The sequence below is a fragment of the Tyto alba genome, unplaced genomic scaffold, assembly GCF_018691265.1.
Source record: "Tyto alba isolate M040663 unplaced genomic scaffold, T.alba_DEE_v4.0 Super-Scaffold_14, whole genome shotgun sequence".
Lineage (NCBI taxonomy): Eukaryota > Metazoa > Chordata > Aves > Strigiformes > Tytonidae > Tyto > Tyto alba.
The window spans coordinates 44,967,978-44,993,694 of record NW_024881276.1 but is presented as its reverse complement, the minus strand read 5'-3'; the positions used below and the strand labels follow the sequence as shown (position 1 = coordinate 44,993,694).

The window sequence follows — 25,717 nt, the reverse complement described above, 5'->3', positions numbered from 1 at the left end:
TTGATTACTAGACTAACAAAATCCATTGTGTTGCAGACTTCTGAGAAGATATGGCTTAGTTTCCTCCATTGCTCTCCTGTCAGTAACTGCTCTGCTGATAACAAAGAAAATGAGTCAATATTGGCTGAGCAGCATTGGCAATCTTTGTCAAGAGATTAGAATATGTAGGAACTTAATTGCATTTTGCTCCTAGCTTCATAATGAGAAGTATAATAGCAATTAAATTCTACCAGTCTTCACCAACATGGGCAGTTTATGAACCAGTATCATAGGTATGACTAGGATCCATGTGGTGGATCTTGTGGTGTATGTGTCATTTCTGAAAAAGACTAATGGTTGTGATTTACAAACATTGTTTAAATCTAATTAGATGGAGCACAGAGCAGAGTATAATGTACTTGGCAATGACATGATTGTTTAATCTTTGCCACATTTATAAATTTTCTTTCTGTAATGTCTCATCATCAGTCTAGAGAAAAATGAAGATTGCATTCAGAAAACAAAAAACAAAAAAGCAAGAAAAAACAAACCAGATAAATTAGTGCTTGAAGACTAGAGTATTTGTTCCTATTCTACACAAAAAGTAATTATAGATCACGGTAAATCAAGAAGTCATCGTTAGCTACTCTGCTTTTCTCTACGGAGTCAATAAACTTTATTATTGTTTTTGGAATGTTTGCTTAGAGGTAATATAAAAATAGTAGATGTTATTGTTATAGTCACACTGTCCTATAAAAATATGCATCTCTCAGATGTCAAGTAAGTAGAGGAAGTGTGAAAGAAAATATTTTGGGGTCAGGCAAGTGTAAAAAAATAAAACAATTATACAGCAATAATTATAGAATGAAAAAAATACATGAATTATTAACAAATTTTACTGTAAGGCATGGAAGGTGCAAGTAATTTAAAGTGTAAAGGCCAAAGTTGTGCAGTGCTGCTCTGCTGCAGAGAGGAAGCTAGGAGGTGGGCTGAGCAATGGACACAAGCAGTCTGCTATGATTCTCTTTTGCTACTTTATCTTTAGGATGTTGCCTAGCATTTATACTGCCCCATCTGTGGTATTCAGAGAGTAACATGACTTCAGCTGTGAGCAGAACAGTTACTTTGCATTTTACTAAATCCTAAATCTAGGATTGAACAAGCCAACAAAGGACAGAAATTTCTTATAACTAAAAGGTGTACTGTAAAAGTCAGACAGAAGTTTGTCCTAGCCAAATTATTTATGTAATGATAGCATGATTAAAAGGTGTGTTGTGTTAAAACTTAGATTAATAACAGCAGAAACTATTTATCTGATGTGCCTTACAGTTCCACTAACTTATAATGGCACCTTGGATGCAGTGGATTTGATTAATAGGCGTGTAATGCTCTTCTTAGCACATGCTTTCCTCTTTGTAACCGTTAGTCATTAACTTCTAGCAGTTGCTGATATATATTGCATCAGTTTGTAAGCAGCACCTTCCATTACAGTGTCATTGACTATTGAACAAAAAAGAAAAAGGATCTGATTGTAATAAGCAGAAGTGCTCTACCAAGTCAATAGCTATTGACTGGGGCAATAACAAATTTGCCTGTTCATTACAAATGAGAGCTTTTATCTGGTCCTACCAGCTAAGCAGATATTAACTTTTAAAAGATACTGTTTTCAAAATTGCTATGTAATATGTACTATACAGGATGAAAAAAATGCTAAACTAAGCCTCCTCAAAAGTAGGTCTGAAACAGAGCTTTAATCCCCTTTTCTGATTGCTTCATTTCTCATTTGTCTTAACAGCGATCTCTAATCACCAAGAGCAGTAGGGAGAACACTTGCTGTAGCACAAGCTTTATGTTAACAGAGTTCATTTAAAGGGCAATTTGCCGGACCAAGACAAATACAGCGAAGCACAGAATCTGGATCCAATCATTAGTTTATATTGCTAATCAGAAGTCACAAGCGAAACTGGAAGAAATCATTGGTGTTACACTAACTAAACTGGAATCTAGAGTTAGTTTAGCTTGATGGTATCTTCCACAATAGTTTAAAGCACAACCTTGTCAGTGCTGTGTAGTACTGTGTCAATACAAATTATCAATGCATGCAAGTGTTGTGGAAACTCTCAAATAAACAAATAACAATAAAATTTATTTTCCAACACAATTCATCAACACTCCACAAACATACAAAGAGCAGGTCCAAATGTCTGTGAGAGGAGAACAAACTATCACCACACAAACTCCTAGAGTTTAACGACAACCCAAAACACTCTCCTAGGGCTTAATGAAAACCCAAAACACACAATCACTCACCTAATAAAGGGTAAGGACTCTCAACCTCGAGGAACATCTCAGGGCAGTCTCCCAACCCACAGAACCCCGAGGAGCTTCCCTGGGCGGCGTCCCGACCCAAGGGGAGAGCCCTTACCTGCAGCACGCTGCTCCAGGTGGGACGAGCTCAGAAGGGCTCCCCCAGGGGACTCCATTTACACCCAAGCCAAATCTGACCTGTGGTCAATACCAGGCCGTGTTGGTGGAGAACCCTAAATACCATAAAGCTCTGAGAACAAGGGCACAGGAAAGGTTCAACAGCCAGGAAGCCACGTTTTCATCGGACGGCTGCACCTGCCACAGCAAGGCCTTTATTGTAGTTGTAATCTTAGTTTGTTCCTCTCCCCCTCAGACTTTACCCCAAATAACTTTCAATTGTTAAAATTAATTTCTAAGAAATTGCTTCCATTTCCGAACTTTGACTACTTGAGGATTTGCACCTGTCACAGGTACAAGAGGAATCTTTTTAAGGCATTCATTTTCTTGAAAAACATGTGTATTGTTATTCTCTGGAAGAATTTTCAAATTAATCCCTTCACGAAAGGAGGATGAATGAAGACAGCATTAAGATTTTTGGTTCTGTGTAAACTTATCATAACATTGAATCCAGGTTTGGAATGACACCTTCAACTCCCATATCATCTCCTCACTGTTTTCCTTTAGTGACTATCAAATTGTGAATTTTATCACAGTTCTGAAATCTTTAGTCAGTCATCTGGCAAATTAAACTCGAAGCTTTAATCACTGAGTTTCCTTTTAAATTATTGTATGTAACCTGTTTAGTACAAGAAGAGTCCTGAGGTCAGTGTACCTTGCCTTGTCTATGAGGAAGGCAAAGTAGCAGCATGATACTTCTTCACTATTATTTGCGGTATGTAGTTCTTCATATCTGACCCATTTTTAGTTTTTCTAAAATGCAGGAGATAACAATGTTTGGTTTTTTTTTTTTTTCAGCCAAGACATTATGTTGTAGGCCTTTGAACCCTTACCATAATGAATCTTTTCTGCAACCTGTTAACAGGTTGAGACTGTTAAATATAGTTCAGAATTCAATTTGGAAGGTGACATATTTTGCAGTACATGTGTTTATTATACACAGCATTGTATATTTGGCTGTTATGCAAAAAGATTGAGGAAATTTTGTGGCAGTGTTTGTAACATTCTTAGCTTGGTCATGGATGGTGAAATTGTACTCCCAAGAAATGTGATCATGCAAAATTTAAATGTTGATCTTTTAAGAGTTAAGTTGTGATTATTTGAGGTAGGCTACACCATGGTAGCTTATCAAATATTATTATGATTATACACGCAAAAAATGTGACCTACATCACAGTATTTATCATTGATTTCTGAAAAGTAAAACCTTTAGGGCCAACAGAAAGCATACGATGTTAATACATTTCATGTTAGCATTATAGTATTGTTTATAACCTAGAGTGTAATCAGTTTCAAATCTACATTTACTTTTGTCAGTAATCTCAGTACATCACTGAGATATCACTAGCATCTCCAAGCACAGATGTACCTGCTGGAAGCCAGAATGGCTTCAGATCCACCCCTTGAGCCCACCCCTTGCACTGGCAGGCATTTGCACCTGCATTATGCAACACAGGTGCATAGTGAAGGCATTATTCATCCCTGAGTATCTTCCATTCTGCCTTATGAACAATCCATGATGACACAGAGTGGTGGTGAGACTATATGTGTATCGTATTAGCCAGTGGGCTTTACATGGTATTAGGTATAAAGCTGAATTTATCTGAGGAAACGTATTGTAGCCATGCACATAATGATACACAAAACAGCAGAATTTCAGTTATGTTATAAATTGTGCAGTAAGTGAAGCCATAAATTTAGATTTATCTCACTGTCTTTATTTTCCTTTGTATCCTGTTTCATAGATAAATATCACAACCCATTACTGAATTTAGTGTTGGTGTGGCCAGCAAATTAATGCAAAAACCACAACCACCACCCACTGTTGGCCAAATTTACTAGATCACTTTATTAGAATGTCATCCAAAATAAATAGTTGAAGGTTAATGCTGTGGACGTGACTGCTGTAACACAGACAAAACTAAGTATCTGTAGCCTTCTGGCAAAATAGGTTGCCCTTCATGAACTGCCATTCAAAGAATGTAATTAATGTTCATAGTACTGCGTTATTTTTACAGATGCACACATGCATGTGGATATTTCAAATAACACATACAAACTACCGTGCATTCCATTTGTTGAAGGTTGCTGGCAAAAATTAAAAATACACAATACCTGATTCTCCTGAATGACATCTACTTGAAAGAAACTTACCTTTTAAACCTGTGGAAAAATAATTTTTTTCTTTCATTCATTACATTCTGATATATTTTTTTTTGCAAAAATTAAAGGGCCAATATGGCTTCCTGCAGTTCAAATCAGTCGCATTTCTGTGTTCTTCTATTCTGCTTTGCAGCTAGCAAGCTATACATTATAACTGCCAATTCTGCTGTAACATCTTTCACAGGATGATAAGCAATGAAGAAAAAACATATTATCAAACAGTCAAACAGCTAACATCTTGTTAGCAGAAGCTTAATCTGACTCTGATGCAGTATCTAACATAACTAAACTTCTATAAATCTACTTTTACAGGTTACATCTGGGAAACAGGATTTTACTTTTTCAGGATCCTTTACCTTCATATGTCTATATTCAGACATGTAGGACCTGACTTTCAAAGATATTTAGATGCTTTGATGAAAGATGTGGTTGTAGCAGAAAACAGGTGACAAAAATGATTCCTACCAACAGCCATAAAGAGTCCTGTAGATAAGAAATGGCAAGATTTTTTTTTTTTATTTTTAAGGAAAAGCATGATTATCAATTTGCGTAATTAGCATAATTATTAACTGCAAGTGATTGCATTTCCATATCTCTTCTGAATAAAGTATGCACTTTCTTCCTCCACCATTGAAGTAGAGAAGCGTATGGTACAATAAGTTAAAGGGCAAGATAGGTATAGTGTGTAGGTGATATATGAACCGTTGGTGCTTTTTATAACAGCTGTAACCAGAAGATTTAATGAACAACAGGAGGAGACAAGATTGCACTGTTCTGACAGGTTTGATGCAGCAACATGGCTGATCTGTTGCCTCTGTAGGAAAACCATATAAGTAATGATGAGAACAATTATGAATGACAATTGCAATTACAATTGACAGCTGAAGGAGTGAAGGGGTTAAAGAGTGTATATAAAGCAATCAATAATTCTGATTCATAAGCTGTGTTTGGTTGATTTATTTTTATACCTGTACATATATTTCTTACTCTGTATAGAGGCAATAACACACTAGTAAATATACATGCAATTGAGTATTGGTAAAGTCTTGTTACAACTTTGCTGTTGCTAAATCTTTGCTGACAAGTGAGGTGCTCTCACAGAAATTAATACCAAGACATACTGAGTTTGAGAATAATTTATAATGATAGCTAAGAGAGTTTCTGCTGTATTTTAGAGCCTAGCAAAGTCAGATTATATCAGCAGCATTATTTGGTAAGCTTCAACCCAATTGTTAAATATTACACTACACTCAAAATTGAAGCAGGGTTGTGTCCTTTTAAAAGGCAAATTAAATAAACTTTATACTATTTTTCAACAATAAATCATTATCTTGTAATTCACAGAATATACAGCATTGGACTGCGAAGGACACTGAGAGGTCATCTTGTCCATCTTCCTGCCCCAAGGCAGAATCAATTATATTTAAACTAGTCTGGATAGATGGTTGCCTATCCTATTCTCAGAAACCTCTCCTGGTGAAGATTCCACAGCCTCTCTGGGCAATCTGTTGAGTGTTTAACTGTCCTCATACTTAGCCTTCCTAGTGTTAATTCAATTTTTATTTTTTTTCACTGCACCTTAAGGCCATTAACTCTTTTCCTGTCTCTGGTAGAACAATTTGTGCCTTTCCTCTTTGCAGCAATATTTTACATTTGTAGACCATTATAATGTCTTTACTGTCTTCAGTAAATCACCCAGGTTCTGTCAAGTCTTTCTTCATGGTATATGTTTGCTAGACTTTTGGTCATTCTTAATGTTTTTCTATCTTTTTTAAAGTATGGCTTTCAAGAGTGGATACAGTGGATGCTGAGCCTTACCTTCCACTAGCAAGCAGGAAATAATTATTTTAAATGTAAACTGTGTTACTCATCTTTAAATATGTGTGGTTTTCAATAGCAACCATTGTTGTGTTTTATTTTGGTTTATTATTACCCATAGATCCTCCTCTGTGAAACAATTAGCTGTCCAGTCTTTCCTCCAGGATGTATTTGTGTGGTTGTTTGCTGCCATCTCCATTGACCTGCTTTGTCTTCCAGAATTCTGTTCTATATTTTCTCACACTTTTCCCGAGCATTCCAAGTCCTTCCATTTTACTGTCTTTCTCAGATTTAGAAACACACTCTTGGTTTCAGCATCACAGTCATTAAAGAGAAAACAGTACAGTTAGCAAAAGTCCTGGACCATACTATTTGTATCTTTCCATGTTGACAGTGAACCACTGAGGAGAGTTTCCCAGCTGTTATTTCCCTGACTGTGCTGTAGGTTAATCAGAAATCACCTGGGGAAATTTGAGGAAAGTACTAAGGAAGAATAGTGAAATCACAGAGTACAATTTAGAATACAAGCTTGTATGGATCATGATGTAATGTAGTCAGGACTGATGTAGCATTGCCTCAGATGAATTTGCCTACTACCTTGCTTTCTTTTGTGCTGCCATTAGTCTCTTAGTTTCCAGTTGTAGTTCTTGTCACCTAAAGAATGAAAGAGTGGCAAGAAAGCTACTGTAGGCTGCAGTGATCTAAGATAAGACCTTATACCAGGAAGGTTGTCACAGCTAGGGGAACATATCTCTGTATTTTCATGGATTACAGTTTGTACTTGATAATAAGCTAACAGATGTGTCTTGCTTAAGGTAGAAGCCTTATTATACCAAGTTTTACCTGCTTCATGATTTTTTGAGTTAAGATGTTACACTAAGACTGCACTTTTGTGGGAGCAATCTAGATTAGATATAAAAATAATAGAGATAATTCGATGTTTCTGTCACATGGCAGATGTTGAGTCTAGATCCATGTCTGATACCAAGGGACACATCTTCTTCTTGAGGTGACACAGTAAAAGATGGGAGACATAATCATGGTTACTGTTAAGTCCCCATGGTTACTTTTTTTAAGAAACAGCTGCTATTCTCACTGGCTTAACTAAATTAAAACTTACATATGTGTAACAAACTAATAATATATCCCTGGTGCTTTCAATTTGATGAGAAGTTATTCTCAGTGTATTATTTTAATGTTGTCTATAGTTTCCTTGTGGATGAAGAGTTCTTGTTCACCCTCACGATTTTGTTTGCATTTTCTGATTCTTTGGATAAGCCTACTGCCTTATATCTATGAAAACATTATTGTGGGGACTTACAAGTTCATTTATCATAGAATCATAGAATCATGTAGGTTGGAAAAGACCTTTAAGATCATGAAGGCCGACTGTATTTATGAAGTGTTTAGAAACTCAGAGGGCAGAGTGCTGTTGAAGCCATAAGCATTGTGAATAAGTAATTTAATAATGATAGAACATTACTACAGAAGAGCTGTCAAATGTAGTGAATGATATAAATAGTATTAATCTTCTAATCCAGTGGATTTTAGGTATCTAAGGATGTAGGCATGTATCCTAGTACTTCTGCAAACCTCAGAAAATATATGTGTCATTAAAGTAAACAGATACAAGATAGCAACTAGACCTTTACTGGTAAGTTGATACCCTTAAATAGCTTTTTAAAACTAATGTAAATTTCTGTGTCACTACCAAAAATAGAGCACAGTTATCTGTGTTTTCTCATATGCGATATACTGATAATCTTTATGGACCAATAGTATTGGTGTTAGCACTTTCAACCATGTTATGCTGCCAGGTTCTAATTACCAGCTGTCTAAGTTAAGGCTGTCAAAGAAGAAATAAGAGAATGCATTGTGTAAACATACCCTAAATCACCTAATATGAAAAGTTAAATAGATCAGCTTGTATGCTTGAAATTTGATTAACTGGACAAATGTTTGAGTCATTAAAACTATTCCAGAAAAGCTGTAGCCCCTTCTCTGGTTCACATCTCTTCAAATTTTACATTTGTTTGCAAGTATGTGAGTAAGGAATGAAATAATATTTTTTTTCTATTCTGTGTTGTTTAGGCCTATCAGTTCACTTTGCCAAATATGTGATGAAACAGAACATGCAAGAACAACATCAGCAATTAGTTGGAGGGAGAATGCTAACAACGTGGTACAGGTTAATACGTAGGGACAGGTTATGGTCCATAGATTTACCTGAACTAGAGTAAGAAAGAGCCTTGTGATCAATCTTGTCACTCCAAAATAGAGAGACCATCAGCCCTAGGGAACTTCTAGCTCATCAGGTAGTTATGGTAGTGGTTGTCCAGCTGTCACACATGGTCTGTCACATAAACCTCTGCCTCAAGAGGTTGTATTGAGGTCTTTACTACAGTTTAAAGGCTCATACCTAAATTTCTAATGGAAGGCAACAAACTTGAGATATCTTTAGCAGCAGATTCATGTGAAGAAAGAAAATTATAGATTGGTAATTTTCTCATATAGATGATCTGATATTGTATTTTATGGAAACATGAGAGTTGGATGTGAGGAAAATAAACCATTGGCTATTTACAGCATCATCTTCTTTCTAATGCAAGGATTGCTGTACACAACTATATTTGTGATGCTTTGGATGGGACAGAAATAGAGCAGAAGAGAAAAGAAAGGAACTTCTTGAGAAGGATGTAATACCAGTTTGTTTTAGCAAACTGCAGATAGGTTTCTGTGAGTAAGGAAGAGTTTCTCTCTATCTCAAACCAGATGCATCCTCCTCACACAGGAATCAAGGGATTTGTATGTAATATTGCCAGCTGGGACGTGTTTCCCACATACTGATTAATTTTCCAGTGTACAGAAGTAAAAACTGCTGCAAGTAACCGTTTTCAGTGATAGAAAGCTTTGAAATTTGGAAGTGGAATGGTCATATTATGCAATAAAAATCTGTTTAGACTTGTTTGAGTTATGGTCTGTTGAAAAGTGCCATGTGTTTTCTGTGTTCTGCTCTAGAGAGCAAGTGAGAACTTTAATGACAGAGGTTTGCAGTGAACACACACCCGTGCATTTTGCTTCCTAATCTCGCTCAGCATTGCAGCTCTAGCCAAGGCAGATAAACTATTTCTGCTTCCACCATTCTTCTAGCACTATCATCAACATCCACACAAAATAATGTCATCATTTTAATAGAGTATTCATCTGTAAACTGTTTATTCAGAATCTATTAACTCAGCCCATAACTACATTCTTTGTATATTCCTGACCTCCAAAATCCTTTCTTTACATCCTCTCTGCTGTGAGTTGTTCTGTATCCATTTCACAGACTATAATTATCTTTCCGATTCTTAATACATACATAGTTCAGGTTCCAGATGATTAAATAATTTAGATGCAAACTGTCTGGGATCCATTCCAAACTTTTGAAGTTTTGGTTGGAAATACAGTTTGAAAAAAAATACTGCTTCTTAAATCTTACAGTTCTTCACAGATAAACATAGCCTTGGCACTGCTTATAAATCCAGAGTAGATGATAAAACTGTTAAGGAAGATACAATTGAAAGAGAGAAGCAATGTGGAAGAAAAATAAAATTTTTTAAAACACCATAATTAGATGGTGTGCGTTAACAGAGTATTCAGTTTATATTCTTAATATAAGCACAAAACACTAATGACAATCCTGTAAACACATTTTAAGAGGCAAATGTATTCAGTCTGACATACCAGAATAAATTCATAACTACATCAATTGGTAAATATTATCATTTTTCTGCTAAACTTTAACAAGGTAATTTCTGCTGAATAAAATTTGAAAGTAAATAAGTTTAGCTGATAATGACTTCATTTCAATATTTCATCTAGAGAAGCATAGTACAGAATTTTCATAATAGTAGAAATCTGAAACAAACTACTGTACTGCTTCTAGAATTCACATAATTGATTTTCTTTCTTTCTCAAACAACAGAAACTTGTTAATTTCTCCCTAGACTGTTAATAACTTACCCACTGTTTCCTTTTTCTGCTTTTTTCCTTTCTGCTGTAGTTGAGTATGTTCTTCAGCTTACAAACACTGTTTTGCTGTTTTAGATAAGATTGGCAATTTATTTCCAATTTCCAATTAATGCCTTCATAAGCATTGAAAAATGTGACTTCACAGCCTGTGTAAACACTGACTGCCCAATATTCATCTTGCCAGAATCACTGTTGCCAAATCTAGCACAAGGAAGATCAGATGAAAGAGGTTTTACCACATGGCATTCACCCTTAACACCAAGTGGTCTTTGAGCTTGAGAGAAAATCCTCTGAATACACTGATATCCACCAAGAGACAATTAACAAGCACAGCTAAATCTCTTTGGTCAGTAGCATTTTCCAAAAAAAAAGGAAGCAGAATGCTTATGCATATGCCATAGCCCATTAGTTAGCTACAGGAGCTGCCTACAACCTGTCTTCTAACATGAGTTATCAGGTGTGGGCTGGAACACCTTCACTGAGCCTAGGCATAGAGGGTTTTTTATCTAACATAGATTTGTAAATTTAAATGAGGATATAATACATTTCTAATCAAAGAGTTCACCTGAGGTCACAATAATGATAATGATAGTGATCTTCCTATTTATCACTTATTTGAGGGAGTCACTTGGTGTTTGTAAACAAGAAGAAAATCAAGCCTTTATACTTCATTCCATTGATATTAGTGAAATGTGAATAGTGAATTGTATGAACATGAATAGTGAAAGGAATCTTCACCCTCCACCCTCCATTCATACTCTACATTTATTTAATAAAAATCCCACTTTTTCTGTCAACTGACTCTTGGAACATCAGCCCCAAGTCTTTTTCTTAACTGAAGACTGTGAGCCTTTTTCAGAGATACTAATTACTGTCTAAAAGTGGAGAGCATTTATCTCCTACTCCTTGTTCATAATGTTACAGGCTAGCAAGGCTAAAAGAGTAGATTATCAGATCTTTAGCTGCAGAACTGCAGAATGTTCAGCAGGCTGCATGAATACATTCATCTTCAGATGTCACCTGTGAAAAGCTATTTCACTCATTAGATTAAAACTCACTGAAATTTTTAAACATGAAGTACAAAATCAAAACCTATTATCTCTGTTTTTATGGAAATACCATGAAAAAGAACATCTGAAAATTTAAAAGCCCCTGGAACTTCTTAACCATCCCATTTGTAAGACCCCATCAACATTTCACATGGGAGGTTCCTGTCTTAAAGGATGAAGAATTCAATATCATAATAATGCTCAGATTTTATTCAGGATCTTGCCTTCCAAAATCACAAAAACTGGGTGATCAAAAGACAACTGAAATGAAATTCATATTGCTAATTATTAATGGTCTAATCGTTCCCCAAAGCCATGATGTGCAGAAAATTATTCACAAAGGTTCTGTCCAATATTACAGGCTTTGTTTTTTCTATCATGAAAACTGTTATTTTAAAGTATTTTGTTTCCAGCTAATTTGATAATACATGTGTGATCATGAAATCCAAATATACAACATACAGTGCTTGGAACAGCATTCTGGGTATCATACATAGCTAGAAGTACATAAGGGTTTCAGAGTTCTTGTTTAGCATTGTGCTAAAGCTATTTTCAGTTTAAGCACTAACTGAAAAATATGCATTTAATAGACAGCTTAAACATACACAGATTGTTTTATCCCATAACAGAAGCACGGTATTTCCAATTACTATTCCATTAAGACTACAAAGATGATTCAACACAACAGTTGTTACTGCTGTTAAAAGCCTTAGTCATATTAATGTTGTCACACCAGTCCTCTCAGCAACCAGAACTTCAGTGTGCTTTGACATTTAACACATCACAAAATAAATGGCTATAGTGTTTGTAGAACTCTTTTGAAGCAATCCCCTCATTTCCCCCCTCCCCCCCCCCCCCCGCCCCAAATTGCATATTTGTCTAAAAGCACCAAGGGAAATTAAATTAGATGTTAATATTCTACCCAAATATTCTGTAACTTCCATCAGTTCCTCCTTAGGAATTGGAAGCTTCTTTCAGCATTTGCTTTTTCTCCCAGAGAAGTTGTAAGTAAAGCCAAAACTTTCTATAATTGGGATTTTCTAAAATAGTGTCATTCTATGTAAATATTGCTATGTCTGCATTTATTCCCTTCCATTGATCCTGAAATAAGAGAACTCCAGCACTTCAGCTTTATAGGAAAGCATTATCTTTCACAAGGATCTCAAGGTTAAACTCATCAGGTTTGGAGACCTGAACAGCAGCTTTTCCTTATCAAGTGTATGTCATCTTCATGTTTCCAGATACACCCTGTAAATTTAAGTCTGGATCAGAAGTTAGGGGACTTGATATAGAAAATCAGCCCTTTTAAAATATTTTCACCGAAGCCTATGTTACAGTGGCCTACTTCTCAGAAATGAGGCCAAAACATGTGGATGCTTTATTATTCCCAAACCAATAAAATTAAGTAAATTCAGAGTTAAAGTCAAACTGAAAAGTAAACCCCAAAAAAGCCTGGAAATAAATAATCCAGATATCTGAACCACTCATTGTTCTATCATGCAAAAACCTCACAGTGAAAATAAGCAAAGCAGCATTTGTAGAAAACAGGTCCTTTTTTAATTATCATTTCTTACTGTCACTGGAGAAGAAAGTAGAAATGTTTTCAGGGACACAAACTCTTCTTCAGATTATTTTGTTGAGCCTGGGTGCCAGAAAAATATTGCTTGGATACTAAAAGAGACAAACCTCTGAATTTGTATAGTATTTCCACAAGGCCATCACAACTTCAGCAGTGCTGGTGTCATGGCAGCACCTCTGCCCCACACTACATCACACAAAGGCAACACTAAGTCTTCCTTAGCCTGCTGGCAGAGGCAGAAAAGGAATAAGGATTAACATTAAAGTTGTCTTATGTGTTTCATAATACACATTCCAGATACAGGCTTAAGTTCACTAGAGAAGTTCATTAATATACTTCACTGTAGGTGGCTGGTTAAACCTTAAGTCTGTTTTCTGATGGAAACTCCCACTCTTCTTTAAATACTATACATGACCAATAAACAGGGGTTAAAAAAAATCTTTACAACAATTCTTTATACTTTAAATGCAAGTTGCTGCTGAAAATTTAAAATCTCAGATCAGGCCCTTCAAAATCACAGCACAGTCCTAGAGTAACAAAATACTAAAAAATATTCAGGCTTTCTAATCTTTATTTTTAATAAGTACCAGAGACCATGTCCATTTTGTATTTCTTTGCATTTCTACTGAAATTATTAAAGCTCTTTTTTAAAGAAAAAAGCAAGTTACAAGCCAGCCAGAATTTATGGATTGATTAAGTTGGGTATGCAGTTGTTTGTCAAATCTAGGCGAATCCAAGGCAGGTAATTATATATCCAAATCTCTTCCAAACCTCTGTGTTAAGTTCTTTCACCAGTCCTTTTTGTCCCTGCTTTTGCTTGCACGTTTATTTTCTGCAAAGCACACATACCTCCATACACAATTTTAATTCTTCCAGATACATGTATTTGTAGTGTTCACCTCTCTTCTACATTTTCTAATATCTGATCCAAAGGTTTTTAAAAGAGCTCTTTAGGAATTTTTAGGAAGTTTTGCCATTGGTTGTAACTGAAAATTGATTAATTAGCAAAGGTACAGTCTTCTTTCTGCTCCCTGGATTTCTTAGAGTTCTCCTCTACATATGTTTTATTTTCTATTGCTCTTACAGCACATCTGCACCACAGCTATTTTGGTTACAGAATTTTATCATAAGAGGCTACTACATCCTATTGTTTCCAGTGATCTAGTGGCTCTCTTTAAGAACCATTTGTGAATCTGGGCTCACTGAATACTTTGGGAGACTGCTGCATTTTTCAGAATAATCATCTAACTGTAGGCAATATACAATTTCAGTCCTATTGAAAATAATGGCAGCTGACTTTTGAAAAAGGGCAGTCCTGCTAGGGATGTTGTGCAGTAGGATGTTACTTTTCAGCCCTTTCTGAGAAAGAAACCTTCTTATGCAGAATAACAGAGGGAAAAATGAGCTTTTGTTCTAAAATAAAATTTTGAAGTGCACACAGTCTCTCTAAGATATAGCAAAAAGAGAAATTTTCAGCATCTGTTATTCCATTTTTAAGACTATTGAGGAGAAATATATGATACAGTTTGTTCAATTTCTTAGAGAGCATTTCCTAAAGTGTATTTTGATTGCAGGTAGCCAACTTGCTCACAAATATTCAGAAAATCCATTTAGCTTTCATGAGTAATACTCGTGATATGGGACAGGCTCAATTCTTGTTTTAAGTGCACAGCAGAGTTCATTCTTAGATGAAATCACCAACAGTGGCTATGTAACAGCAAGTAGTAACTGAAGTAAAATGAAGTAACTGGTCACTTTGATGCATGGTGTTGCAGACAAGTTCCTGTGATCCTTCTTCTTCAAGCCACTATCCTGACAGAACTAAACTTAAATCTGGATCATCTATTGAAGTGAGATTCTGAAACCCAATGAAGTGTGATAGTTACTCAGAGGCAGACAAAAGGATCTCTGGATTATTCCGGGTGTGTAGGCAGCTGCATCACAGACTGAGAATGTGGCTGAAGCTCATTGCAGCCCCCTCCTAAATAGGACATACAATTTTCCTTTCTGTGGGCATGTGTCTGGGAGACGGTATATACCCATACCACATCCTAGGACAAAAGTGATGCCTCGTGATAGTTAAACTCTAATTTTAAGAACTAGGAAGAGCACCCAGGTTTTGTAATTGAGACTTTGCTTGGGTGACTAAAGTGGAGCAGAAGAGGTACTAAGGTCTTTTGCAGGTTAAGATGTTGATGTGTTCCTCCTGAAAGAATTCCAGAATTCAGAAGGCATTCCAGTCATCAGCTGCATCCCTCCAACACTAGTTTATATTTTGTTTTCCTATTTCTTCTATTCATATACCTTGATATCTTGCTAAATCTACTAACATAAATATAATTTTCATTGTAGTTATTCATTTGGAGATGCATCAAGAAATTACTATTTCTAACTTAGTCAGAGTGTACCTAGTAAATTAAGAAGATGTTCTGAGTTTTACATTGGCTGCATATTTACGCTATTTAAGTATTCTAATAGTATTTTCTACTTTGAGTTAAGATTCCAGGCTCTGTATTTTACAACAGTGAGATTTAAAATTCAGGCTGCTTTAAAAGTTGATTAGGCAAACGAAGTTAAAGACATATGACTTCTTGAAAGTGCATTCAGGAATGACAGAATTATTTGTGAGTGCTCTGGTATGACATAATTTACTTGAGTAGAATCTGGTGAAACAAAATTAGACCACCCCTTGAAAATTTGCTGCTGAACATTATAGTACAAATTTCCCTCTGCACAGCAAAATGCATTTCATGCAAGTTTTGGTTTTACTAGCTTAGGTACCTGAGAGCAGAATTTACACTTCATAAGTTTTCACTATTATTTGCAAAGTAATGGAAATCTTCCCATGATTTGGTTGGACTGGATGACCTCCAGATGTGCCTTCCAACCTCAACCATCCTGTGATTTCAATAGGGGTAGGCACACTCACTTTTGTTAATTGTTGTTGTGCTCTAATATTTTATGATCTGTGTTGCAAAATATTGTTTAGTGATCTTAAAAATTATGTTCTCCTATAACATGTGAGTTACATGGGTAAAAATTTAGGCATACCACCCTATAGTCTATCACCTTTGCTTTGCTTGCATGTGTCAAAAAGCTCTAAAATAAATTATTAAAGGCATATTCAAAATCTCCAGATTAGAACATTCAAAACAGCTAAAATCAATTGTATAGATCCATGATTTCTAAATGTACTGAAAATGTGATCCAACAAATTCATCAGGGATAAATTTTAGCCCAGCTTCTTATATTTTTTTTCCATTCCAAGTCAAGCCTTTTGAATCCTCTACAAATTGTAACCTGACATCATAATTTAAAAGTTTTATAAAGCCGTTCCTCATGAAAACCTTCCATATGCTCCGCCATAAAGGATTATGAAGTAATGTGCAATTCCTGGTGGTCTAAGAAGGATAAATCAATAAAATCATGTGAGAGAAAAGTCGACCAGTTTTCAGTACTTTCTATAATGGATATATTACAAATAATTTTGGAAAAAATGCTCTAACCCTTTTTCTAGATTCCCTGAGGAAACACTAGTAACAATAAAAAACACTTTTTATTTTAGAATGGAAGGTGCTCATAACAGAAGCCAGCCATCTCCCAGACATTGAGTTATAATTCCCCTATTCCAAAGGAGGAAAACTCTTTCTACATTCTGTCCTCTAGTATTTCATTACTAAATGTTACAGTCCTGCCTTCATGAGAGTGCAGTTAGGAGTGAAAACATTCTGAAGTCATTCAGTTGCTTCCTGCCAAACTGAATGCAAATGCTCATTATAGCCCTTTGTCTCACTTCCCCATAGCCTTCATCTGCAGAAATTTCTCTTAGCTGAACTTTACAATCCCTGTATGGAAAGCATCAAGACAACTGACTATATAGCAATAAATCAATGGCTTTTTTACATTAAATACACTAACTGTGCATTTTTTCTTTTATTTTTCCAAATTTCAAACAAAATCTATGGGAAAAGATTAACAAACTAAAGTCGTCTTTTGATGGTACTGTTAAAGAGAAATAACTGACAGTAATTTTGACCTCTCTAGAACTTCTCTTTCCAGTTTATTAAATGAAGCAGCCAAATTGCTCTTTTGAAGTTGTTAGATGCTCAAAAATACACAGCGAAAACTGAAATGGACAGTTCCACCTGCAGAAAGTATTGGATCAGTTTGAAGTGTAAGACATAAGACAAAACAACAACAAATAGCAGGTCTGAAGAGCAGTCTGCATCTTCAGTAGTCTTCTAATAACCTACTTTAGCCATGTCATTAGACACAGTGCAGAGACTCTAGAAATGTGCTCCTTTTTAAAAGCAAATCTCCACAGGCTGTACTAAAGTCCTGCAAGTACAATTGCTACAGTGGGAAAAAAAAAAAAAAAAAAAAAAAAAAAAAAGTGCTTAGAATGCTCCCAGCAAGGCTCAGAGACCCTGGCACAAACAGAACAAGCCAAGGGCCCTGCCTGCCTGTAGCTGCACAATTTAGAAGGTTCAGATGCCATCCCTGTGAGCCCTCTGGGTGCAGAGGCTGCCACAGCATCGGTTCAAGTGCTGCTGATGGTGGTGAGGCAGAGAAGCCAGCAGCTGGTGAGGAGGAAAGGGTGGGATGCAGGCCCCTGAGGACAGCCAGCGCTGTGCTGGCACTTCACTGAATATGGGAGCAAAACTGGTGGAAATGTTTGTGCACAAGTCAGCAGAAGTGAGTGGGTATGTATTGTCATTAACAGAATAAAACTGTGTTCGTTTTTGGTGGAAAATTCTGAGGGTCTTCTGCTGGAAGTTTCTGCAAAGTGTCAGCAGCAAAAATAATGGGTCAGGTGAGCATTTCTCAGCTTGTTCAAACCCTGAGAGTTTTAAAGTGCAAGTTAGTTCCTTTTAAATGCTTTTTACTATAGCTTACAAGGGTCCCTCCACCCCCATTCAAACAGGTGTTGTGTGTTTCACTCTAACCCATTGTGTTCTACCAGTATTTCATGGGGTGTGTTTGGTGCCATTCTCTCCACCCATCCATCCACCCACCCACCCACCCATCCATCCATCCATCCATCCATCCATCCATCCATCCATCCATCCATCCATCCATCCATCCATCCATCCATCCATCCATCCATCCATCCATCCACCCACCCACCCATCCATCCATCCATCCATCCATCCATCCACCCATCCATCCATCCATCCAATCCATCCATCCATCCATCCATCCATCCATCCATCCATCCAATCCGTCTATCCATCCATCCATCCATCCATCCATCCAATCCATCCATCCATCCATCCATCTGTTCAGTACTATTGCTGAGCCATATGGCAGCTATATGGAAGGTCTAGGACTCTTCAGCACAGTTAGGCTGATGCTAACCCTAGGCCATGGGATGTGCCTTTGGCTGTTCCTTCTGGCTGGCCATGCTGTTGTGATGCAGGTGCTAATAAATGTGTGTGAATTAATGTATGTGCTCTGGAGCTGAACTAAGCATATGTATTTCCTTTACCCAGCTATCCAGTCTTGCCCTTCTGCTCTGTGTGATAATATACTTACTAAAACCATGACAGTTTAGGATGCTATACCAGTGATTTCCCTATCAAATTCTACAATTTGTGGGATGATATTCCCTCCAGAACAACAGATGAAGGTGGAAAGCACGCTAATTGATTCAGCACTCCCCCACTGCCTCTGAGCACAGGCACTTAGCTGTAATAATTGTGAAACAGAGTAATTTACGCTGAGTTATAAACTGGCATCACATGACTCAGTAAGTGGTGTAGATTTCATGAACTGTCAGCTAGTTAGAGTATTTCCATATATTTTTACTGTTTCAGTGCACTTTTCCAGCTAATATCTGTATCTAATGTAGTTTCCCATGTTAAAGTGGCATAAAGTTCATAGTGTATAACTGTGGAGAAGGAGAGGTTGGGGTTTTTCCTCAATAAATCCATGCCTATAAGCTGCTAAATAACAGCTGTATTTCAGGGTACTGAGGAATCACAGCTTAATGTTCATGTCTCCTTTTCCGAGTTTAGAACCAGTAAGACCTTATACTAAAAGCTCTTCCACTTAGTGTAACTGCACCCACTGCAAATATTAGTGTTAATCCTTACACAAAACAGAAAAGGTATATAGCACTAGTCGTGTGATGTGCACTGACAGAATGGCATTTCTCAAGAAAGCTGGTGAACTAAAGAAATAATAACCTAGCATCTTGAACGTGTCCAGTGTGGTTGCTTTAAAGAGATTGATTAAATTCAGCATCATGATTTCTATTGCTAGCATACACATCTAAAAAAGAAATACTGCTTTTGCAATTTGAAGCATAAAGCAGCAGGATATAAAGCAGCAGGCACATTTTTGGTGGACTTTTTCTTTAGCTAAGCATGATTACAATTTGGAAAAAAAGGAAAGACTACATCTTCACTGTCCAGTAAAAATTAAACAAATGTTCACATAGAAGCAAATGCAGTTCTTCATTGATTTCCACACAGAAGTTTATAATATTTAGGAGAAGATGGTGTTTTCTGTTTAATACCATGCTCCCACCTCCCTTCTTTGTTGTGTTAGCAAAGAGCTTTCTCCTTCTCTGTTTTGAACACAATTTTTTTGGCAGATTTTGTTTCAAAGATTTCATGAATGTTTATGCAAACAAGTGAAAATTTGAGTAAGCTTATAAATTACTGTAAGTGCCCAAAACTCCTATGAAACCTCTGTTCTTCTGGTGGTGATTGATTTGACTTATGAGAATTAATTTTCTTTCCTAACTATCTGCAATGATAATCAACTTCCACATGTATAATCACGTAATGGAGTTTCAAACCCTGTTCACATTGTGCAGGCAATAATACCAAAAGAACCCACTTGTTCATTCTGGAACATAGGCTGTATTTTCATTTAGGACCATGCAAGTTTTAAGATGAATGAGCTTTTAACCTCTTCTTTGTCTGCATTTTTATGTTGATGGATACTGAACAGGACTGAATGTTACCAACTTTGTCCTTTTCAGAAACTGTTTGTGGACTTCTAGAATAGACTAAATGAGGTCTTGTTCTTGTAACTCTGTATTCTACTTAATCAGAGATGGTTTTGAGGTGACAGTAGACTATTTGGACAGGATTCAGTTGCCTAAAACAGCAGATGCCTACTTTTAGATAACCAACTGCTGTTTTGCCTCTTACTGCCACTTTTAAAGAATGTAATTCTCCTGGAGAACTTGGCAAGTCTGCCACTCAAATATGAATGTCTCAGATTTTCTAAAGCATCTGAAATGACACAAAGCATTTACACTTAAGCAACTGAATCCTGCCTTTAAGTGTGAGAGAAAAACTTTACTTATATGTATTCTTTCAATTATTTGCTTCTTATAAAGTCTCAATAATTTTAGTCCTCTAACTCTCTTCTTAGTATTCACTTGTTTTTACTTTTGAATATGTACAGTAAGTGAAACAAATTTGGTTTTTTCTTTATTGCTTTCTATAACAAATTAACTTATTGTAAGACTGCTAGGAAATTTGCGTTATTTGCCATTTGACACCATCAAAATGTAGGAAAATGTCAATGGTGAAGCTCAAGCTGTTTGCCTTTTCTGAATGTCTCTACATATGGCCTGTGACTCACAGTGGGTGTACTTTATGGTTGGTATAATTCATATTTTGAAACAGAGAAGCAAAGTTTTGTTTGGGAAGTCTTCATATGTTCCTTATTTAGCCTTCATGTTTTAAGATGCTGTTTAATACCAAACATCATGGAGTTAATGGAACAATTTTCCACTTTAAAATTTAATTTCTGTGTATTGCATTCTGGACTCTTTATCCATGATAACTTCTGAAAATATTTTAAAATGAAAGCCAGGGAATTTGGAAACACTTTTACAAGAATGCCAAAGGCTTTCCGGGGTGGCCGGAGGGAATACTTTTATGCATTATTTTTAGCTGTTAGATATAAAAATAGTGCATCCACAACACTAATTAAGTGGATTATTTTTCCACACACTGTAGCAGGTCTAATAACAAATTCAAAGGGCAAGTGTATCAAGGAGAAAAAATAGATCTCTTGCTTGAAAATAAAAGAGAAACTTTCAAAGCTTTCTTAGTCTACTTTAAGTTCAGCAAATACATATGTGTGTTTTGAGGCTATTTTTTCCTCGCTATATTTTTATTAGTTAAAAAAAAAAAAATCCCAACTGTTGCATTAATTTTAAGAGGGCCATTTATTTTTCTCACTGTATATAAATATTAACATGTTTTCTGTCTCTAAAAAAAAACCTACTATGAAATACCTGCAAGATGATGAAAACAAACTTGCCATTGCCTAAACTTTTGGATGGATGTTTTCTTGAAGTACTTGAAAAAATACACAAACTATTCTGATAGTCAATTTAAATTTATTGCAAGGTGGGAGAATCTTGACTCTGTGCTTTTAAGCAAGACGTGTAAAACTGTCATTTCAGATCCACTTTTGATGCTGGCATTCCCTGAGCACTAACACGAGCTAGCTGAAATGATGTCTTTATCTCTCTGTACATATGCTGAAAGCTAAAACAGTGGATCAAATGATCAAGAGTCCTTATTTATCATCACTATAATAGATATGTCACAAGTACTTTTTTTAAAAGAGGTGGATAAGATAATCATTGTTTCCAGAAATAATACTGTACATTTAAGGCAATGAGAAGAATATAAAGTTTATTATGTTGAAAGCATAAAATATGTTAAGATTCTGGTGAGAGCAAAGCAGAAAGGGGTCATGTCTGTATTCCTGGTTTTTGCCTGCATCAATGCATCAGTATATTGACAGGTGTTGGGAAATGTGATAGAAACTCTGACTGATGTAGCTACCCTGACACAGAAGTCAGTAAAGTAGCTGCAAATTCTGGTTCCACTTCAGCCCTTGCCTGACATGACTTTTGTCAGGTGGCATTAACATACTAGTATAACACACAGCTTTGCTGGTATAGCTTCAGCTGTATTGGTTTCTGTTTGAGTTGTATACAAAACTGTAAAATGCCTCTGTGATAGTCATTTGGAATGCATTATGAATACCCAATAGATATAATTTCCTTTAAAATATCTTTTTTTTCGATTCCGTCTAGAAGTGCTGGAATTCTTCATTTGGAAAGTATGCAGAAAACAACCTCTTTCTGGTTAAAGCTGTGTATTGTGTAACTTGGTTAAAAAGCAAACGAAGACTTTTAACTGCTTTTTGTAAGATCTGTTCCAGTGAAACCACTGTTAACTCTGCAGAGATTTGATTATTCTTTCTTTAAACAGTCAACTACTTTTATCAGACAAAGAACAAGGCATTTGATTAATGATCATTTTTATCTCTTTGAAAGGATCCTTTCCGACCATTGGGGTGAAGTCTCTTTCGAGATTCCTGAGGGCGGGATTTTTAAATAGCATCCTGGCCTCACATCCAGTGTCAGGGGGTGGATCTTTGCCCCCCAGCATTTCCTCTGGTAGGTATTCCAACCTATTACCCCACATCAATTTTTCTCTTCACCCGTTGCCCCATCTCTCCACACATCTTAGCCAAACTGAAAGGAAATGGAAAAGATAAACTACTTTTCAGAAACTAGCCATTTTCCAGAATCAATGTATAGGAGAAATTGTGATGGAAACTGGCATGTAGTTAAGTGGCCAACCTAAATATTACAAGAGAAGGCCTGATATCCTCTAACCATGCACTTCATGAAGCATGCCCATGTGCACCAAGGAGACATAACTTTAAACGTGTCTCTGTAAAATCCCAGATTTTATGTGACTCTGTGACTCTTCCCTAAAAATTTACATTTCCTTGATAAAACATGGAAGCATAGCAAATTTGGAAAAATTTATTAGGTATTTATACAGTGTTTAAACCCTTTGTATGCTTCTGTGTTTGCAACTTGTATCTTATGAAAAGCACCTTAACTTTTTTTAATAACTTTTATCACTATTTGAACTACTATAATTCTCTTAAAATGAGTGAGAAAACCCCATTGCTTGTGTCGCCAGCACGGTATTCTGCACTGCGTCTGGCATGGTCCCCAGCAGGGGCACAGCTTTATGATGGCACGAGGGAAACCCCCATAGGGTTGGCATGAGGTTGAGTGTAGACCAAGAATGAGAAACCATGAGAACAACGAGTTGCTATCAGATACTGGCCTGAAACAGGAAAAAAGGACAGGTTGAAGGCATGCTTTCCCAGAAAGGCTGTATGTGTTATCCATTCTCTTCTGGAGCCATTAAACACCATCTTCCCTCAAAACTAATAAATTCAGAGTAAATACATGTATCTTAGTTATAGTTAAAAGTGGGTTAAAGTCCAGTTCTGTTCCTTTCAAAACTATGTATTTCTGTGTAAAATTAATCTGTACATGGGCTAATGTCACGCTTGCACCCTTTCAGGACATTTTACCTGTAATGTTACTTACAGTGTTTCTTAAAGAGGAAAAATCTCTTATGGTAAAAGTAAGGAGAAAATTGAAAAATTACATAATGTTATTGATTTGCTATACAAAAGAAACTGTTCTACTTCTCTATGCCCCATTTTATGTATTTCAGTAATTATAGACCTCATTAATACAAGATGTTTCTTTTTAAGTGTTTTTCTTTATTTACTTACTTTCTTTGAATAGAAGCTTCTCAGCAACTTTGATGTCTTTTCTAATAACTGTTTGGGTGTATTTTTCATCAGTTTGTAAAATCCATACTTTTTTCTCCTTGGGATATCTCAGAGTGTTTAGTAGCTCTTAGGCTATTTTGACAGTCAGCGTGATGATGAGATTGGTATCTGTAACCAAACAACTCAGTGGAAGAGGAAATACTCCAGGCCCCATAAAATTCTGTTTTGAACATAGTGTTATGTATAGCATATCACTGATTCCATTAGATTATAAATGTCTTAGTTGCACTCATGAACTGGCTTCTCAACTACGTACCTACCTACAGGCTTATTTTATAATGTCCCCAGGACTGTTGTTTTCTGAGTGCTTGTAAAGGTTTTTATCACCTTTCTTGGACTTAAATCAGAACTCTTAGATGTGGTTTGTTTAATAAAACTGGTTCAGAATTTCTTGCTATTAGATGTCTTTTACTAAGAATCTTGATTCAATCTAATGAAATATTCAAACCAGGTGATAAATTGAAATGCAGATACATGATGTGCAACATATACTCTAGCAAGGGAATGGAAATAAATGTTATTGTTTGATCATGTCAACAACAACCAAAAAAAAAGAGCCAAGCATCAACCCCAGAGAAAGGGACAAACTGCCCACATTCTGGAAAGTGAGGATTGTCAGGTAGTTGAAAGCCGATGAGGAACTGTGATAAATCCAATGGATGAGGTGTGTTTCTTTGAGAAAGACCGCATGTGGGGGGCCAGGTGGCATGAAACTTCGCAGTACGAGTCAGAAACTGCTGTTAACACATATACCATAACAATTTTATCTGTAGTGCTGCTATTTAACTCTTTTTTTTTTACCTGCTCATATTTGTATTTACATTAAACACAATCTTAATTCTGAATTGCCTCTCTGTTACAGAGATGACCTGAGGATGTCACTTCCATTTCATGTTAACATTCTAAATTGCTAAAACCAGCTATCCTGTACATGTGAGCAAAAAACCCACACATCTACAGCATTTTAAAAAAAAAAAAAAAAAAAAAAAAAAAGAAAAAGAAAAAGAAAGAAATCTGTTGAACGGATTACTGATCTGGGATGTGAGGGACTCAGAACTGGATCTCTTACTGTGCATGATTCAGTGGAAAATAGAAGTTCATCCTTGAATCTTTAATCACTTGAGTACAAACAGAGAATGGATATATCTTTTGTTCCTTTGTATTGAAAAACACTGCACTAAACACCTGGCCTTTTTTCTGACCACTGCTTTACCAAGGAACAAAGACACCCAAGGCAACAATGCTCCAAGAAGGTATTTAAGCAGTGATATCTGTGTTATCATGGCAGCTTCTGGCTGTTAGAACAGCAGTAGGCAGGCAAAATCAACTGCTCCTTGCAGTCTTGATGCTGTCTCCAAGGCATGCCCTCTCTCATTAAAAGTGAGAGGATTGCTCTTCGTGTACTGGTACTGGAGGGAAGCACACTCAGATGCTGCCTTTGATAGCACAGTGATCCCACCTTCATTATCAGAGATGCTGGGCTCATATCGGACAGTAGCTTTCATAAGCCTAACAGAAGCACTTAACATTTAATAACTCTGCTGAATTATAATCTAATTGCTTCACATGTACCTTATGTGTAAGATTTCAGTGAATTTAACTACATGGAAGGCTTAAAATGCCTGCATTATTGTGCTATTAGGATCATTGGGAACAAAGACAATGAGATGGGTTTTATTTACCAAAACCTTTAACTCAAGCTAAGTGGCAGATTTTCTTCAAAGTAGTCAGAAAATGTATTCCTTACTAAAGACAGAAAGCTTTTACATCTTTTTTCTACAAATTCCCTGCAGATGTTTTAAGTGAAACACAGAACCAAACTGGAAAGCCAGCTAAAAATAAGTATTTGGAGAACAGCTTGGCAGGGCAATATATCTGTTGGTTTCCTTTTTTCTCTTTCTACTTTTCACTCAATAATAGGGGGGAGTGTATTTCTTTAACCATTGCAGCTGATGTTCAGTTTTGTGTAATTTGGTGTCTG

At 36.3% G+C, this 25,717-nt stretch overlaps 1 protein-coding gene across 5 annotated transcripts in view; it reads left to right on the top strand.

Moving 5' to 3' along the window:
* LOC104357209 (ephrin type-A receptor 6) overlaps positions 1-25,717 on the top strand; it is a 508,448-nt gene that overhangs the window by 401,032 nt on the left and 81,699 nt on the right. For 3 of the 5 annotated variants that reach the window (XM_042788826.1, XM_042788825.1, XM_042788828.1), the window contains one exon: positions 22,406-22,528. The exons of the other annotated variants lie outside the window; for them this stretch is intronic. In XM_042788826.1, the coding sequence (XP_042644760.1) occupies positions 22,406-22,528 (123 nt within the window). The remainder of the gene's footprint in view (positions 1-22,405; positions 22,529-25,717) is intronic. 5 annotated transcript variants of the gene reach the window in all.